At 45.6% G+C, this 19,661-nt stretch overlaps 1 protein-coding gene across 3 annotated transcripts in view; it reads right to left on the reverse strand.

The window, feature by feature from the left end:
- Positions 1-300: 300 nt before the first annotated feature.
- The window catches only part of LOC129328455 (zinc finger protein 665-like), a 44,387-nt gene continuing 25,026 nt past the window's right edge, over positions 301-19,661 (reverse strand). For 2 of the 3 annotated variants that reach the window (XM_054977535.1, XM_054977534.1), the window contains exons 3-6: positions 17,297-17,382; positions 16,754-16,880; positions 14,196-14,285; positions 301-4,125 (exon numbers count right to left, since the gene is read on the reverse strand). In XM_054977535.1, the coding sequence (XP_054833510.1) occupies positions 2,240-4,125; positions 14,196-14,285; positions 16,754-16,880; positions 17,297-17,359 (2,166 nt within the window). In that variant the 5' untranslated portion in view covers positions 17,360-17,382 and the 3' untranslated portion in view covers positions 301-2,239. The remainder of the gene's footprint in view (positions 4,126-14,195; positions 14,286-16,753; positions 16,881-17,296; positions 17,383-19,661) is intronic. The other variant, XM_054977533.1, reaches the window with a different exon arrangement.

A 19,661-nucleotide genomic window follows, 5' to 3' on the forward strand; every position in this document is an offset into this window, starting at 1 on the left:
CTACGGGACCCTGGTGCCTCAACCCAGCTGAGGGGAAGAGCCAACAGTGCCCTATAGATCAGTTCACACAAATTACAAAACTGGTGAGGGAAAGTCCCCCAAACACCCTACAAGTCTGCCACCAGTCCCTCAGGGTTTCCTCAAAGCCTACGAGGGGAGGGACACCACTCCAAGCCTGTAAGGGAACTAAACAAAATGAAGTCTTCCTTGCAAGAATGGTTTTGCAAGTGGAGATCACAACAAAATGATTTTTATGGTAGGAGGTTTATGAGAGTTTGCAAAAGTCAACAAACCCACACAAAAATATAATTATTTTATTTAAGGTGCAAGGTCACAATAAAATACACGAGACAGAATGTGAGGATTAAAATAACAAAAACCTATAGCTTTGTCAGCTCTAACTTACACACACCAATATCACAGCAGAAGGCAAACCACAAAGTTGTCAAGAATGCGGGAGGCACAGTCTCTGGTCGAGAAGCCAAGAGTGGCCAGGCTTCACTGCAAAACAAAACAGGTGGGCGCCTGACTCCCATCCAATCAGAACCAGATTTGAGACGATGGGCGAGGTACAATGGAAGCTCACTGAAACTCACCTAAGGTCTGAGTCTCCATGTTGGGTAGTGGTGTATATGCTATGTTGCCAGCCCAGTGGTGCGGGCCCTGCATCCAATCAGGTGGCAAAATTCTGATGTCATTGGCATCAGGAGACAAAGTGCAAAAGGAGGGCTATGGCCTCTGAAAAGCATTTTTCTGTACAGTGCTGCCTGCCTGCCCCCCCCCCCAGCAATGGAGATTCACAGCAATTCATGCAAAAACAGCTGTCATCATGGGGAAAAAACTGCAAAGCACAAGGAAACATGACTCCGACAGGCAATAGCAGGATGCAAATGCCTGTGTGGGGCGTACCACATGGTCCCTGACATCACAACCCTCTGTTGTGATTGCGCAGTCACTGGGTCTTTCCTCCCTGTCACCTGGGACACCAATGGGGCAGGGGCTTCCGAGGCTGCAGGGACACTGGTGGATGAGAGCTGGCTGTGCCCCTTTCTGCCATTCAGAGAGATGTCATTGGGTACTACTTTGTGACTGGATGTTGTTAACGGCTCCGGCACACACACTCTGCAATCTGATCCGTGCAGCGTGGCATGTATGGTTTGCCCTTCCCTGCGGAACGCCCATACGGAGTGGCTGGTGGGTTCTAGGATTTGGTTGTCAATTCTGAAAGCTTTTATGTCATTATACAGAATGATGGAACACATTACTACAGTGTTTTATTTCACTGCTTGCTGTGGGCAGAATTCTTGCATTGGTATGGACTCGGCCCAGGCCTGTAACATAGAACCAGCTTTTAGCTTGTCTAGAAATCTTCCAAAGGCCCCCTCCCAAAGTTAACTTTCGTTTCTTGAGGGCTGGCAGAAGAATCCACCCTTTGTGACAGAAACCAGATAAAGCCTTAGAAGAGCTGCTGACTGGCAAGAGGCCCCTGTGGCCTCCGCGTGTAAACTGTAACAGAACGGGACAGATAAGCACCGGAGTTGTTGCTATCTCCGGGAGGAACAGAGTGAACCAAGTTGGGGGCTGGCAAAGTGTGAAAATTCCTTTTGTAACTTATAACTTTAGCTAGAATGTATATGAAGTTAGCTGTCCATCTCAAAGAAGGGATGTCCTGATTGATGGCCTTCCAATATCTCCACATCAGAAGAATAAAGTATGACGCAAGCGATGAGGTGGTCAAACTATGCATTCCTTTGAATTTTGCCTACAAAAGAGGGCAGCACTGAGCATTGCAACGGGGGGGGGGGTCACAAGAGCTCTTCATTGACTGGGAGAAAGGACATTGTAGTATCTCTGCCTTGGAGTTTATTGTGTCTTGCATGCTTGTGTATCTGTATATATCCTTCAAGTGTCTAATGCCTGGTGGGGGCAGGCCCAGGACTGGTGCCTTGCCCAACCACTACCTTGCCATTCTCTTTTGCCTTTTAAAGCTTCCAGTTTTGGTTAAGGTATCTTTGCCATGCTGAGTACATCATTCCTAGCAAGAGCTTTAGATCAATGCTAGGGACAGAACAGCTAGTCTGCACTTATTACATGCCTTTGGTACAGGGCTCACCTGAGCAAGGACAAGTAGCTGCCTGTGGGATCGGATCCAGGCAGAAATTCTTGCCACACTTGCAAATGTTGAAAGCCAAATTACCTGATGTAACATCCTTCCATATTTCAAGCACTCCCATGGTTTTCATCTTATGTGAACTCTTTGATGGGAAGTAAGATTATTGCTCCAAGAGAAACTTTTCCCACACTCCAAGCATTTATATGGTTTCTCCCCTGAATGAATTCTTTGATGGGAAGAAAGGTTATTATTCCGACTGAAACTTTTGCCACACTCCAAGCATTTATATGGTTTCTCCCCTGAATGAATTCTTTGATGGGAAGAAAGGTTATCATTCCGACTGAAACTTTTCCCACACACCAGGCATTTATATGGTTTCTCCCCAGTGTGAATCCTTTCATGTAAAATAAGGACAGAACTGGAACGGAAGCTTTTCCCACACCCCAGGCATTTATATGGTTTCTCCCCTGAGTGAATTCTTTCATGGAGAGCAAGCGTTCCACTCTGACTGTAGCTTTTCCCACACTCCAGGCATTTATATGGTTTTTCCCCTGAATGAATTCTTTGATGGAGAGCAAGCGTCCCACTCTTACTGTAGCTTTTCCCACAGTCCAGGCATTTATATGGTTTCTCCCCTGAATGAATTCTTTGATGGAGAGCAAGCGTTCCACTCTGACTGTAGCTTTTCCCACACTCCAGGCATTTATATGGTTTCTCCCCAGTGTGAATCCTTTGATGAGAAGAAAGATTTGTACTCTGACTGAAGCTTTTCCCACACTCCAGGCATTTATATGGTTTCTCCCCTGAGTGAATTCTTTGATGGAGAGCAAGCGTTCCACTCTGACTGAAGCTTTTCCCACACTCCAGGCATTTATATGGTTTATCCCCTGAATGAATTCTTTGGTGGGAAGAAAGGTTGTGACCCCGACTGAAGTTTTTCCCACATTCCAAGCATTTATAGGGTTTCTCTCCTGAGTGGATTCTTTCATGGACAGTAAGCATTCCACTCAGACTGAAAGTTTTACCACACACCAGGCATTTATATGGTTTCTCCCCAGTGTGAATCCTTTCATGTAAGATAAGGACAGAACTGGATCGGAAGCTTTTCCCACACTCCAGGCATTTATATGGTTTCTCCCCTGAATGAATTCTTTGGTGGGAAGAAAGGCTGTCACCCCGACTGAAGCTTTTCCCACACTCCAGGCATTTGTATGGTTTCTCCCCTGAGTGAATTCTTTCATGGAGAGCAAGCGTTCCACTCTGACTGAAGCTTTTCCCACACTCCAGGCATTTATATGGTTTCTCCCCTGAATGAACTCTTTGGTGGGAAGTAAGGTTCTCACCCCGACTGAAGCTTTTCCCACACTCCAGGCATTTATAGGGTTTCTCCCCTGAGTGAATTCTTTCATGGACAGCAAGCTTTCCACTCAGACTGAAAGTTTTCCCACACTCCAGGCATTTATAGGGTTTCTCCCCTGTGTGAATCCTTTGATGAGAAGAAAGGCTTCCGCTCTGACTAAAACTTTTCCCACACTCCAGGCATTTATACGGTTTCTCCCCTGAATGAATTCTTTCATGGACATTAAGCTTTCCACTCTGATTAAAACTTTTTCCACACTCCAGGCATGTATATGGTTTCTCCCCTGAGTGAATTCTTTGATAGGAAGAAAGCGTTCCACTGCGACTGAAGCTTTTTCCACCCTCCAGGGACTGAAATATTTTCTTTTTGTTACATGTGCTCCATTGAATATTAATATCTGATTTGTTGGGAAAATTTCCCCTGCTTGCAGTGAGCTCATTCCTGTTCTTCTTGCCTGGGTATAGGTTTTCCTGTATAGCGTCACTCCACTCTAATAGACAGGAAGAATTCCCCCCTTCATTAGGATCTTTTCCCTCCTCCTTCTTCAGTCCATCACTATATTCAGCCTTCTCTTTCCCATCTGAATACATTTCCTCTTTCTCCATCACTGGATGTTCTTTCGTGTCATTTGCTGACTCCCACACGGCACCTGCTGAAAGAAAGAGAAACTTGGTGTGATGTGGGGGTTGTGAATGCTGAGGCATTAAACTCCAACCACCTGCAGCCATTTCTCCCCCAACCTTTTCGTTTCCTTCTAAATTTCAAGAGGGGCAGAGTAGCCGTTTGCATGGGACTGAACGTAGCCCAAGAGGACAAAAGAGAGAGCAGGTGCAATGGAGATGTTCCGTCTTTAAATTGAACCAGTAGTTTTATCTTTTTCTGCCAGGGTGAATTTATAGGGGCAACTGATGGGGGGTGGGCACAGTGGAAGAAAACGAACAGCCATTCATGCACATGGCATGAGGCCAGACACATTGAGAAGAAGGAATCCACCCTTGCCCCAGCTGATCCCTCTGCCTAGAGTATGGTTCCCCAGCGACATATTTCAATTCTCACTTGAGCTGGAAGGTGGCCTTATAGTGCCAACCCCAGTTGTAAAAGGGAAACAGAAGGAAAAGGCAGAAAAAGGGATGAACTCCTTATTGTGGTCTAGTAACTTAACACCAGGCACCACAGAGTAAATCCCTCATTCCCCAGGGGAAAGATAAGGGACAGTGGGATTGTTTTGCCATACCTGGCATGAACACTCAGAAAAAACCCTATAAATATGGGGATCTGCATTGATCGGGAGCTTCTCATTGGAAGGGGCTTCTGGCCTGCTTATCTTTGGGTACTTCATTGGACTCATCATGTTTTATAAAAGGCTTAGAATGGAAGCAAGGATACTATGAACACAAAAATACAGGGGGGAAAGCTGGAAGGGATCTCAAAAGGTCATCAAGTCCAGCCCCCTGCACGACACAGAAAATCCACAGCTTTCAGCCACCCCGTCACCTTCCTCAGTGACCGATGCTCTATGGCCAGAGGAAGGCAAAAAAACCCTCCAGGGTAGGTGGAGGAAAATTCCTTCCTTTTAAAAAAAAATTTTTTTATTGGATTAGAAATCACTATAATATCCATTACTATCAATTTCCTTTAAATATTCCAGTTCTAACCCCCTCCCTTTCCCCCCCTTTTGTTGACTTCCAACAGTTTTCCAACCCCTTATCCGTTTCCCCCCCCTACTCATTTCAAACTTATTTTATTCTATTAAACATATACTTTCACTCTCTTCTAAGCTTCTCTATTATAACACAGTGCTATCTCTATTCCCTTTCCCACTTAACTTATCAACTAAATATAACATTCCTGGCATATATTCTTTAATAATAATAATCATTTGTCTAATTTTTGTACTCCATATTCTATCTTATTCATTCTTGTCTCGTCAATATGGGACAAACAATTTGTCCCTTATTCTACATAACTTTAAGTACTTCTATAAGCATTGTATACATTCACTATAAGTCAATCAATTTAACTTGTACTCTATATGTTGCTCTTTACTTCCTTCTGTCTTATATTCATTCTATTTTAGTTATATAATTTCTCCATTATACAATTATCTGCCAGAAATAAAATTAGTTAGTTTCTATCCTTATAATTCTTATAATAACACCTCTATTACTTAATACTATGTCTAGTAGTCAAATAAAATATTTGCTTAGAATTTCTCATTTAACTCTCCTCCCCTCGGTAAAGTCACTTCCCTCTTCTTTTGTTATATTTCAGTAATTTTCAAACTGCCACAGTTCTCCTCCCACCTCCCATTTTTTCACCAAATATTGCTTCAACTTTTCCCAATCCATGTTAAACTGTCCTGGATCAAGGTCTCTCAGTTTCCTTGTCATTTTATCCATTTCCGCCATGTACAGCAATTTGTAAATCCAGTCCTCGATAGTTGGCACTTCTTGTATTTTCCACTTTTGCGCATACAAAAGTCTAGCCGCTGCTGTCATGTAAAATAACAATGTCCTGTATTGTGCTGGAATATCCTCCATTCCCAAGTTCAGTAGCAGGAGTTCTGGGTTCTTATTAACTTGAAATTGTAAAATCTCACTTATCACTCTTATTATTTCCCCCCAGTACTGCCTAGCTACCTCACAAGTCCACCACATGTGGTACAAAGATCCTTCATGCTTTTTACATTTCCAGCATTTATTAGACATGTTCAAATTCCCTAACGCAATTTTCTTTGGTATCAAATACCAATGATAAATCATTTTGTAGACGTTCTCTTTAATATTGGTGCATGTCGTGATCTTCAATGTATTTTTCCACAAGTATTCCCACGCCTCCATTGTTATTTCTTTATTAAAGTTTATAGCCCACTTCACCATTTGCACTTTAACTGTCTCATCTTCTGTGTACCATTTTAACAACACTTTATAAGTCTTAGAGATTTCCTTTTTATCCTCTTGTAGAATTACCTCCTCTAATTCCGAATTCTCCATTCTTACCCCTCCTTTCACACAGTCCGAGTTATAAAGATCTCTAATCTGTCTATATTGAAACCAATCATAGCTTGGAGACAACTCTTCTTGCGTCTTTATTCTTAGTTTAGAAAATTCTATTCGTGTTATCTCCTTGTACATTAAACACTGTTGTTCATTATCGACAGTTCTCGGATCTATTACTTCATAAGGAACCACCCAGGAGGGAATTCCTTCCTGTAGGTAATCTCTATACTTCTTCCAAATTGTGAAGAGGCTTCTCCGAATGTAATGGTGTAAAAACATAGAGTCTGCTTTTACTTTGTCATACCACAGATATGCATGCCATCCAAATATTTTTTTATATCCCTCTAAGGCCAGTAGTTTGCGGTTTTTGAGCGTCATCCAGTCTTTCAACCACACCAAACAGATTGCATCGTAGTAGAGTCTTAGATTGGGCAGTTGCATTCCCCCTCTCTCTTTTGCGTCCTGTAATACTTTCATTTTCACTCGAGGCTTCTTGCCTGCCCAAACAAAGTCCGATATTTTCCTCTGCCATTTTTCAAACTGCTTAGAGTCCCGAATAATTGGTATTGTTTGTAGCAAAAACATCACTCTTGGCAGCACGTTCATCTTAACTATTGCAATTCTTCCCAACCAGGACAAATTCAATCTATTCCATTTAATCAAATCTTGCTCTATCTGAGTCCACAGTTTCTCATAATTATTCTTGAATAGATCTATATTCTTTGCAGTCAGTTCAATTCCCAAATATTTCACCTTACTTGTTACTTCACAATCTGTTATTTTTGTTAATAACTGTTGTTTTTGTTTGGTCATATTTTTGCATAATATCTTGGACTTCATTTACATAGAATCCTGCCAAATCTCCAAATTCCTTAATTTTCTCTATTACCTTTGGCATATTCTCAATTGGATCTTCCACAATTAACATTATGTCATCCGCAAATGCTCGGACCTTGTAGGAAAAGTCTTTTATTTTTATTCCACGGATTGCATTATCTTCTCGAATCTGTATCATCAATATTTCCAAAACCAAAATAAACAACAGTGGAGACAACGGGCAACCTTGTCTTGTACCTTTACCTATAGTCAGTTTCTTAGTCACCTCGTCATTCACCACAATTGCTGCACTCTGGTCTCTGTAAATTTCTTTCACTGCTCTTATGAATCTTTCCCCCATTTGTAGCTGTTCCATAGTGGCAAACATAAAATCCCAGTTCAAATTATCAAATGCTTTTTCAGCGTCCACAAAGAAGAAGCCAACCTCCTTGTCACAACGCTTATCATAGTATTCAATAGCATTTATAACTGTCCTTAAATTGTCTTTGATTTGTCTGTTTGGTAAAAAACCAGCTTGTTCCTCCTCAATAACTTCGGATAGCCATCCCTTTACTCTTTCCGCCAATATCTTCGCAAAAATTTTATAGTCATTATTGAGTAGCGAAATAGGTCTATAATTTTTAACATTAGTCAAATCTTGTCCTTCTTTGGGGATCAATGATATGTTAGCTTCACTCCAAGTATCTGGAATCCTTTGATCCCTCAAAACACCATTGATGACTTCTTTTAGGAATGGCACCAGTTCATTGACCATTACCTTGTAAAATTTGGCTGTAAGTCCATCAGGTCCTGGCGCCTTTCCCAGATTTGTTGACTGTATTGCCTTCCTTATCTCTTCCTCCGTTACTTCACTGTTCAGTTTATCTCTCCATCCTTCCGAAATTACTGGGAGCTTCATTTTCCCCAAATACATCGCTATTGAGTCTTTATTCACTTCTTTTTTGTTGTACAGTTTAGCATAAAATTTGTAAAAGGCTCTGCTAATAGCCGTCTGTTCCAGATATACTTTATTATCCTCACATATTTTATTTATTGTCTTCTTCTCCTTTCTCTTCTTCAATTGCCACCCCAAATATTTCCCAGGTTTATTTGCACCTTCAAACGACTTTTGGTTCATTCTCTTAAGATTCCATTCCAGTTCTTTATTATTCATTGCCGTCAACTGCTCTTGAAGGATTTTAATATCCTGGTATATTTTCTTTTTCCCTGGTCTTTTCTTTAGTTGTATTTCTTTGGCTTTTATTTTCTCCATAATCTCCTGTCTCTTCTCCTCTCTTTTTTTCCTGGCTCTTCCGTTTAAGTCCATTAGTATACCTCTAATTACTGCCTTATAGTACCAACCTTATTGGTTGGTACTTCTCTATTCATGTTGTGTTGTATGAAGAACTTAGTTTCCCTTCTCAACGTCTCCATATTTTCTTCCTCTTGTAACAAGTCCTCATTTATTCTCCATCCTTTCCTTTTGGTTCTTTTTCCGAACTTCCACGTAATTGGATTATGATCTGAGCCTACCATGGGCATTATTTCTACATCCTTAGTCCAAAGCGCTAAGTCTTTTGAGGCCCAGATCATATCAATTCATGATAATGTAGAGTGTCTCGCAGAGTAAAACGTATATTGTCTGCCTTTAGGATTCTGTCTTCTCCAAACATCTTCCAAAGTTTCCTGTTGCATTAATACAAAAAAAGTCTTTGGTAGTAATCCTCTTTTCTTTTGTACAGTTGGTGATTTTTTGTCCTGTTCCAAATTTGTAACTCCATTGAAGTCTCCTGCAAGAATTATCTGGTTGTAAGAAAGTTCATCTAATTGCTTCCTCAAATCCTCAAAGAAGCTTTCTTTTGCTCCGTTAGGTGCATAAATTCCAATCTCCAACACTCTCTTTAAATTCCATGTACATTCCACTGCTAAAAATCTGGCTTCCACATCTCCCATCACTAATTTTGGCTGTAGCTCCTCTTTTATATATAATACCACTCCCCTTTTTTTCTTTTTTGAGGCCGCTATGAAGTCATTGCCCAATTTGTTCAGTTTAAGATATTTTACATCCTGCTTTCTAATATGAGTCTCTTGCAAACACACAATATCACATTTTTGTTTTAATAGCCAGTGGAAAATACTTTTTCTCTTATTCGGTGAATTGAGTCCATTTACATTCCAAGATAACACTTTACACTCCATATTCATAACCTTGTTGTTGGTAAGTCCTTTTCATTGTCCCTCAAAAACTTTTCCATTTCTAGTTCAGATCTGATGCGCTTTTTCACTCCTCCAAATTCAAAGGACATTCCTTCCGGTAATTCCCATCTGTACCTTATTTTCATGTCCTTCAGAATCTGGACTAAGGCTTTGTATTTTTTCCGATCTAGCAACACCGATCTGGGTAACTCCTTCATAATAATAACCGTCTTGCCATCAACCTCCAATGGTTCTTGAAATTGTTTACTCACAATCATTTCTCTTATATTTCTAGTCGTAAATTGCACAATCACGTCTCTTGGTAATTTCCTCTGGGATCTTGAATTTATTCGATACACCACATCTAGGATAGCCACAGTTTCCTCCTCCTCCTTTCCCAGGTATTCAGCTAACACCTCGGTAATCTGTTCTTGGGCCGTCTTTCCTTCTACCTCCGGCAAGCCGCGAAACCTCAGCTGCTTCTCCATATGCTTGCTCTCCGCAACTGCCATTCTTCCCCTCATCACCCTCATCTCTGTTCGTTGCGTGTCTGCAAGGTTCTCCACCGCATTTTCCACTACATTGACTCTTTGCTGTGTCGCCTGCAGGTCATTTTGTATTGTTTCCATTCCCTTCTTCACTTCTGCCAGTTCATTCTTTACTGTCTCTTTAACCTCTTTCACCAGCTCAGGTTTCATATCCTTAAGTTCTTTAATCGCTTCTGAAAGTTTTTTATCCAAGTTCTCTATAGCCGTTTGCCACTCTTTTTTCAACATCGTGGGGCTTGCTTTACCTCGCTCCCACGAGTCCGCTCGCTTCCTTAACTCCGTGGCGCTTGACTTAGTGTCCTTTTGTTTTGAATGTCCCGGTCTTTTTGCAAAAAAGTCGTTTAAAGAGTCCAAAATGTCGGGCGTCTTTTCTCTATGGTTTCTCTATGGTTTTTGTAATCCAATATGGCTTACTTCCTCTTCCGCTGAAGCCGCAGCTCTTCCCCTTTCAAAGATGGCGATTCCCTTCTTCCTGTCATCCGGCAAGGGCCGCTCCTCTCCAGCAACTCTATCACTGTTATGTACTTCCTGTTTCCCGATTTCCCACAGCAGTTCTCGCGATGGTAAAGCTTTCTCACAGCCTGATATCTCCTTGTGACAACAGGTATGTAAAACAATAGTCCAATTTCTTTAATAACTCCGTTTAACTTAGTCCTTTTTCTAATATAGTTCTTGCCGGATCCTCCCCTCCTTCTAATCAATCTGTTGCAGTTTAAAAGTCTGCTTTAGTGCTTCATTGCTTTAAGTAATCTGTCCCGTTTCAAGAGATAGTGATCTTTACCTTCTCAAGCACTTTTCGCGGGTTGTAATCGCTGTTTCAATCTCAAATTCCCATCAGTTCTTCTTGCCCCTGTTGAAGCTTGGGCATGTAGGTCTTATGCCAACCGCATTGGCTCCAGGACTGCCACAGAGATTTTAGCCGACCTGTCTTTGGGTGGGACCTCAAGGGACGTGAGAGAGTCCGTTGCGCAGGACCCCCCTCACCCGAGATCAACGCGCCCTGAGGTTCTTAAGCGTTCTATGCCTGTTCTCCGCCTGAGAACAGTTGGCCGCGAGCTTATTTTGCCCCGCCGGCCGTTAAAACGGCAGCCTGGTCAGCTCAGCACTTAGAGCTGCGTTAGACCTCCATGGATCCCAAACCGGAAGTCCGAGGAAAATTCCTTCCTGACCACAGAGTGGCAATCGGCATTATCCTGGACATGTACGAAAGGGCCACGAGCGCCCAGCACTAGCTCGTCCCTTCCTGCCCCCGCCCTCTTAATCTGTGTCCCTTCCAACCATCCAGCCTCTTCTTAAATACCTGCAAGGAAGGAGAGGCCACCACCTCCTGACAATGCCTGTTCCACTGAGGAACCGCTCTAACCGTCAAGAAGTTCTTCTTAATGATCAGCTGAAAAGGCCTTCGTTTTACTTTTAATCGGACTTTTAATCCGTTGTTTCTGGCCCAACCTGCTGGGGCAATAGAAAACCTTCCCTCATAGGTCTTCGTTTCCAGACCCCTCACCATCTTCATTGCCCTCTTTTGGACACATTCCGGCTTGTCAACAGCCTGCTTAAAATGTGGTGTCCAAAACTGGACTCAGCACTCCAAGTGAGGTCTAACCAGTGCAGAGCTGAGCAAAACAATCACTTTGCATGATCTTGACATTATGCTTCTGTTGATACAGGAAAAAAAATCACATTTGCCTTTTTAGCTACCGCATCACATTGCTGACTTGTGCTCAGTGGATGGTCTACTAAGACCCCTAGACCCTTTTCACGCGTACTACTGCCAAGATAAGTCTCCCCCATCCTGCAAATTTAATCCCCTCTATTCCTTCATCCAAGTCATTTATAAATAGGTTGGGCCACACGGGGCCTGGGACAGATCCCTGAGGCACTCCAAGAGGATGACGAACCATTTACAAGCACTCTTGGGGTGCGATGAGTCAACCAGATACAGATCCACCTAAGAGTAATAGGATCCAAACCACATTTTACTAACTTGTCAACAAGAATATCATGTGGAATCTTACCAAAAGCCTTACTGAAACCAAGATAAACTATGTCCACAGCACCCCCCTGACCCACTAAAGTTGTAACTCTCTCAAAAATGGAGGTAAGGTTATGATTTACTCTTGAGGAACCCATGCTGGCTCTGAGTAATCACAGCTGTCCTTTCTAAATGATCAAGAATTGATTGTTTGAAAATTTGCACCAGGACTTTTCCAGGTATGGACGCCAAGCTGACAGGTCGATAATCACCTGGATCCTCCTTTTCCCCCTTCTTGAAGATGGGGGGCGACGTTTGCCCTCCTCCAATCTTCTGGCGCCTCACTTGTACTTCAAGAATCCTCAAAGGTTAGACAGGGGCTGCACAATTACACGACCATGTTCCTTTAGTACCCCTGGGGTGCAATTCTTCTGCACCTGAGGGCCTAATTTCATTTAAGGAAACCAGGTGTTTACACACCACCTCAGCTTCTAGGAACTGAGCAGTTCTGCACTCTCTTTACCTCCTGTTAAAACCTCACCTTCCTCTCCCCGCAGTGGGCCTAACCCTAACCCTTATTCATTTTCCTGCTCTGAACCTAACCAAAGAACCCTTTTTTGTTGTGTTTAGCATCTCTTGCTAGCCGAAGCTCATATTGAGCGTTAGCCTTTCTAACACTCTCTCTACAAGCACCAACAAGTTGTTTATTTTCAGACTTGAATATACAGCCCTCCTCCCATTTCTTAAATGTGTCTTTTGTTTTAAACTTGCAGACCTTTAGAAAGTTGTTTATGGAAGCACACTGGCCTCTTCAGGTTCCTCCCATTTTTTCTTACTCATCGGAATTGGTTGTGTGTCTTCAATATCTCGCTTTTAAGACACTCCCCCCCCCTCTTGAACTCCCTTCTCCCTGAGTTTTTTCTCACCATGGGATTCTCCCCAGCAGGACTTTGAGCTTGTTGGAATTAGCTTTCCTAAAATCTATCCTGTGCGTCTGATGATGTTCCGCTTTTCCCTTACCCAAGATCTTAAACTCCAGAATTACATGGCCGCTGCTACCCAGGGTGCCCTCTACTTTCGCCTCATCAACCAGTTCTTCCCCGTTGGTGAGAATCAAGTCCAAGATGGCAGAGCCCCTTCTTTCCTTCTCCGCTTGCTATGAAGTTGTCAGCAAGACAAGTCAGGAATTCATTAGACCTTCTGTTTTTAGCAGAGTTTGACTTCCAGCAGATATCAGGGTAATGGAAATCTCCCATGACGAGTTTGTTCCGTCTCTTTGAAAATGTTGGAGTGTGGTCTAGGAGTGTCTCATTCAAGTCCTCTGTCTGGCCTGGGGGAGGGGGGTCTATAGAAGACCCCTACCATAATATCACCATTATTTCTTTCTCCTGCTATTTTTACCCAGAGGCTCTCAACTGACCTTCCAGGCTCAGGTTCAGGCACTTCCTCGCAAGTAGATACAGCCTTGGCATATAGGGCCACTCCTCCACCCTTCTTTATTGGCCCATTCCTTTCAAACAAGTTGTGCCCCTCGATCCTAATATTCCAACTGTGTGTCTCATCCCACCAACTGGAATTGTACGACTTGTGTACTATACCCCGAAACAAACCTAAAACATTCTTTGAGGTGTACTTTTTTCCAGGAGTTAAATGATTTGGTATTTGAAAGCTCAGTAGACACCGAGGGCTTCTTACGTGCACATCTATATCTGAATCAAGCCTGACCGGAGTCATCCAGGACACCTGCAAGGTACTAGAACGTTATATTGGCACACCGTCTGGGCCAGGCCCTTCGGCATTGCGTGCAGCACTGCTCTCGGCTGGGTGGGCGGATGTCTGCACTCGAGAGCTCTGTGGGGTTGCTTTGGGTCATGTCTCTGCAATAAAGCACAGGCTTGGCTTTGCAGGCACAAGGACCAGGATCAAGGTCTGACTTCTCCAGGGAAAGGGATCCTGGGGTCACAGGGCGGGTGAACACCCTTGCCCCAAAGTGGACAACATTTGGCTAGGCTTGGAAGAAGTGATCTGTCTTGGGAGGAGAAAGTGGCCGATTTTTAGGGGTTCCAGATCTCCAGGCACCATTTCAACATTCAAAACTCAGCCAAGCTCTTCTGAGAACCCACCATAACCCATCAGCCCTTGGAAGGAAGCACAAGCAACACACAGACCCGCAACAGGTGGAAGAACTTACCCGCCAATCCCTCCTCTTCAAATAAGCCTGGGAGAAACAGCTCTTCCTCTTCCAGCCAGGATATGAGTTCAGGTTTGGCAACTTGAGGTCCTTTTTATCAGGGGGGAAAAACAAAATCATAACTTTTCTGGGTGCACATAAATCCAGCAATTCCAAGACAGCTTGACTCTGTCCCTCCAGAAATACAGAACAGACAAGTAACACGGGTGAGGCGGAGTGCAGTATTGGGTCAAGAAACATCTACCTAGATGGGTGTGTCTGTGTGTGGCACATGTATTTTTGCATTCACACAAGCACCCCCCTACTCTGGGTCTCTTGGGACCTGAGCCTTTGCATACACACATTGCATGCTGGTGGGGTATTTTCCCATGAAATAACGAGGCCATTGTTTTAAAAGGGTTGACTATTATTAACAGCCAAGGGCGGGACAGGAGGCAAGCCAGACAGAAAAATGCAAAAGGCGGCCAGCAATCAGAACTTTTGGTAGGACAAAATCCTTTAAGTATCTACTAAATTAGTCCTGATTCAAGAATTACTCAAACCTTTCATCAATACGTTGTTATGGCCAGTCTATGATAGCTGTGCTGAATGAGAGAGGGAAGGAGAATCCAAGAAGATGTCTTGGACATCTTCTCCACGAAGATGTCTCTCCACGATGGTGGAGAGATGGACAGAAAGGGGGCTGGCAGGAGCCAGAGAAACAGGGGACGAGGAGAGGGACGTGGGGAGCCTCCATGGCAGGAACCAGGAGCAGCGATGGAGCAATGGGGAGAAAGCGTGGGCCCCGCAGGCCACAGTGAGAGAAGGAGGGAGAATAAGAAAAGGGGAGGAATTAGATCACCCCCCCACTGATCCTCAAAAACGCATGCTGTCTCTTTAGTGATCCGGAATTCCAGGCGGGGGGGGGGGGCGGTTGTTGCTGCTGCAGGATTAGAGTGATGTGTGCCCTATATGAAGGTCCAGTTAGGAACCGCACAGCAGCATTTTGGACCCGCTAGTTTCTGGGTCAGACCCAGCATAGAGTGAGTTACAGTAGTCCAACCTGGAGGTGGCCGTTGCATGGATCACTGTCGTTAGGTCATGGGTCAAAAGGTACCGGGCCAGCTGCCTGACCCACCGAAGATGGGAAAAGCTGGGCAAATGCTGCAACCCGAGCCTCCATGGATAGGGAGGCATCACTCCTAGCCTCCTGACTACCAGCACAGGTACAAGTGGCACCCCATCAAAGGCTGGGAGCTGGATCCCCAAACCCATTGGCCCACAAGCCAAGTACAGGATCTCTGTCTTCATGGGATTCAGCTTCAGTCAACTCTGCTTCACCCATCCCCCCCAGCCTCCAAAGCCCTAGTTAATGCCTCTGTGGCCAAGTCAGGCCGTCCGTCCATCAACAGCTGGGCGTCATCAGCATAGTCATAGCAAACTAGCCCGAAACTTTGTACCAACTGGGCTAGGGGGCACATGTGAAGATTGAACAGGAGAGGGGAGAGAATCGCCCCCTGTGCGACCTCACATCCAACGAGTGGCATGCTTGATAATTTCGCCCCTAGCACCACCCTCTGTCCCCAACCATGGAGAAAAGAGACAAGCCGCCGCAAGGCAGTCCCAAGTATCCCCACATCGGTGAGGCGGGGTGGGGAGATCAAAAACTAATAGTCAACAATATCAAATGCTACTGAGAAATCAATAAAACCAGCAGCGCCAACCCACCTCAATCTTAGATGAGGGGTGCAGGGGGCGGGGGGAGTCCGGATATACTGGAGTCAAATTAAGTTGTTTTATTTGCTAGTTTCAGGATTCATGTGAAACTTATTTCCTTGGCCATGTTTGTTTGGGGCAAAGCTAACCGTGGCCTGAGATTCTGCTTATCTCTTGAACTCCCAAACGACGATTGAATATTTGCTCGCGGGTGTGCGAGCGCTCGGAAGACGAGTCTCTGCCCTTGGAATTCACTCTGGAAGGAGCCTGGGTGGCTCCCTTGGATATGTTAGACGTTTAGCAGAAGAAAATCCCTCCATGGCTTCTGCCATGGAGGGAGTTCAGCTACCCCCATTTCTGTTTTCTGTGGCAGGAACAACTGAGCTGGAAATGCCAGCTGAGAAACAACCAGTGGCCGAGAAGTCAGCTGTACTCCTTCCTCTGCCACATTTCAGCTCAGGGAAGGAACCTGAGACGAGGTCTTTGGTAAAAATGGCTGCACTTTAGTCCAGATCCGCAAGTACTGTCAGGTTGTGGCCTGGCTCAGATATGTGGCTACAGGAGGAGAGGAGTCAGACTCCCGTATACAAGGCAAGGCCCAGAACAGAGGGATGACCAAGCTCCACTCCGCACCTCTTCTGACGCCGCTCATGTGGTCCAGGCCCAGGGCTGCCAGGCAGGGGCTCCCTCTCCAGAAAGAGACCCATACCCCCTCCCACATCAGAGGAGGGACCAGGGAGGGCGGCAGAGATCAGCCACTGGGCCCAGGGGAGGCAGCCTGGCCACGGCCTTCCCCATTCAGGTCTTCCTCACAGCCACTCCTCCCACCAGAAGGAGGCAGCCCAGGAGAAAGGGACCCTTACCCAGAGAGGCCACGATCCCAAAGTTCTCCAGCATGACTTCCTTGTATAGGGCTCTCTGGGCCGGGCGCAGCAGGCTCCACTCCCCCCGGGTGAAACGCACGGCCACCTCTTCGAAGGACACCGGACTCTGGAAGGAGAAGGAGGGAGCAGTTCTTTACACCACTGGAAAGCTGGTCCATGGGACCAGGGAGGGGGCAGAAAGAGAGGCAGGGGGATTAATACAGGAAGGCCAGCACCAAGAGGAGGGGAGCCCCTTGGGGTCATTTCGCTCCCCACTCCCGGCTCTCCTTGGGGGCACTGGGGGCCCAGAGGGGTGGCCCTCCTTGGCAGGGGGCTGGCAGGCTTGTGGGAAGAGGCCGGAGACGTCCATGGGGCAAAGGACCAAACCCTTTCCCATGAGAAATTCATTGCCCTGCACCTGCCATCCTAGGCAGGGGGAGGCCATTTTCCTGCCTTCTCAGTGGGCAGCCTCGGCCTCTCGTATCGCCACAGCCAAGGCCAAGGAGCCTGAACCTCTGAGCCCCCAAGGCCCCCTCCCCGTACCTGAGCTGGCCGCATGGCTGGTCTTTTCCCTTCACCACGTGGAGGAGACGGCGGAGAATCCATCAAGGGAGCCTTTTCACTGCTGCCTGGGAGGGAGGGAAAGAAAGAGGGTGGGAAACCCTTATTAGTGCGCCCGCATCTCCTGCGCCAGTCCCTTCAGGGAACCTCTCTCTGCATTGGCTTTAGGGCACAATCCGAGAAACTGGATTCCCTCTCAGCAGGCTTTGTTCTCAACGCCCGTCCTGCTGGCACCAGAGGGGAGGCGGGTCAGAGATGTTTTAATCATGTTTTCTCCCATACGTAGAGTGAATACTCACAGCATTATCAAGGATGAATTATAAACCCCTATAATTTTTCTTTATCTGCAACTACAAAGTCGTTACCCAGCTGGTTCCCCACGTCGCCCTCGCCTGCAGGTCACGTAACTGGAGATGCGGTACGGCCTAAATCCCTCTTCATTCAATTACTTTGCGCTGATTTTAAACTAGTTCTAGGCTTTTACTTCCCCAAATAGCTAGTTCCAGGGCTCATTTTGAGGGGGAACGCGCAGGAATGCAGTTCTGGCAGTTCCCCAAAGAGGTCACATATCAGGTGGCCCCGCCCACTTGACTCTCTGCCATTTTGGGCCCATTTCAGCCTGGATTGGGGCTGAAACAGCCCCAATCGGGCCTCTGATGGGTGGTGGTTCACTCTCCCACTCAGCAGCAGCCCAATCCTGACCATTTTCGGCCCCCGTTTGGCCATTTTCAACCCCTTTTTGCCATTTTGGGCCCAATTTCGGCCCTGAATGGCCAGGATTGGGTCCAAAACAGCCACGATAGGTGATGTCGGGGTGTGGCATATGCAAATCAGTTATGCCAATAACACACTTCGGGTGATGGCAAGGAGCATGGCAGATGCTAATGGTTATGCTAATGAGTTATGTTAATGAGTACCTCCAGCTCTTTTTTGTAGAATCATAGAGTGGGAAGGGGCCATACAGACCTTCTAGTCCAACCCCCTGCCCAGTGCAGGATCAGCCTAAAGCATCTCTGACAAGTATTCATCCAGCCTCTACTTGAAAACTGCCAGTGAGGGGGAGCTCACCACCTCCCTAGGCAGCTGATTCCACTTTTGAACTACTCTGACCGTGAAAAAGTTTTTCCTAATATCCAGCCGGTACCTTTGTGCATTTAAACCCATTGCTTCGGGTCTGACCCTCTGCTGCCAACTGGAACAGCTCCTTGCCCTCCTCCAAATGACAGCCTTTCAAATATTTAAAGAGAGCAATCATGTCCCCCCTCAACCTTCTCTTCTCCAAACTAAACATTCCCAAGGCCCTCAGCCTTTCCTCGTAGGGCTCAGTCTCCAGACCCCTGATCATCCTCGTCGCTCTCCTCTGCACCCTCTTGATTTCGTCCACATCGTTTTTGAAGTGAGGCCTCCAGAACTGCACACAATACTCCAGGTGTGGCCTGACCAAGGCAGTATAGAGAGGGGCTATGACCGCCTGCGATTTCGACGCTATGGCCCCTTTGATACAACCCAGGACTGAATTAGCCTTTTTTGCCACCGCATCACACTGACTGCTCATATTCAGTTTACAGTCCACTCTTACCCCAAGATCCCTTTCACATATACTACTGCCCAGAAGTGTATCCCCCATCCAGTATTTGTGCTTCCCATTTTTGTGGCCAAGTGGAATGTAATGCACTTGTCTTTGTTGAATTGCATCCTATTCACAGCTGCCCGCTTCTCCAGAGTATTCAGGTCTTGTTGAATTTTAATTCTATCTTCTTGGGTGTTTCTTACTCCTCCCAATTTGGTATCATCAGCAAATTTAATGAGCAGCCCTTGCATTCCTTCATCCAGATCATTGATAAAAATATTGAAAAGTACCGGACCCAAAACCGAGCCCTGCGGCACCCCACTGGACACCTCCCTCCAATCTGATGAAACGCCGTTGACCACCACTCTTTGAGTGCGGTCCTCCAACCAGTTCCCTATCCACCGAACTGTCCTATAGTCTACTCCACAGTCTTCCAGTTTGCCCATCAGAATATCATGGGGGACCTTATCAAAAGCTTTACTGAAATCCAGATAAATCACGTCAACAGAGTTCCCCCAATCCAGTAAGCTGGTCACTCGATCAAAGAAGGAAACCAGGTTGGTCTGGCAAGATCTGTTAGGGACAAAACCATGCTGACTTCTCCGGATCTTCCCTTTCTTAAAGATTGGGATAACATTTGCTCTTCTCCAATCTTGTGGCACATCCCCAGTCCTCCAGGAGGCCTTGAAGATGATGGACAGGGGTTCTGGAAGTTCTCTGGAAAGTTCCTTCAGCACTCTTGGGTGCACCCTATCCGGCCCAGGGGATTTATATTCA

This window comes from Eublepharis macularius, chromosome 4, assembly GCF_028583425.1.
Source record: "Eublepharis macularius isolate TG4126 chromosome 4, MPM_Emac_v1.0, whole genome shotgun sequence".
NCBI classification, from domain to species: Eukaryota; Metazoa; Chordata; class Lepidosauria; order Squamata; family Eublepharidae; genus Eublepharis; species Eublepharis macularius.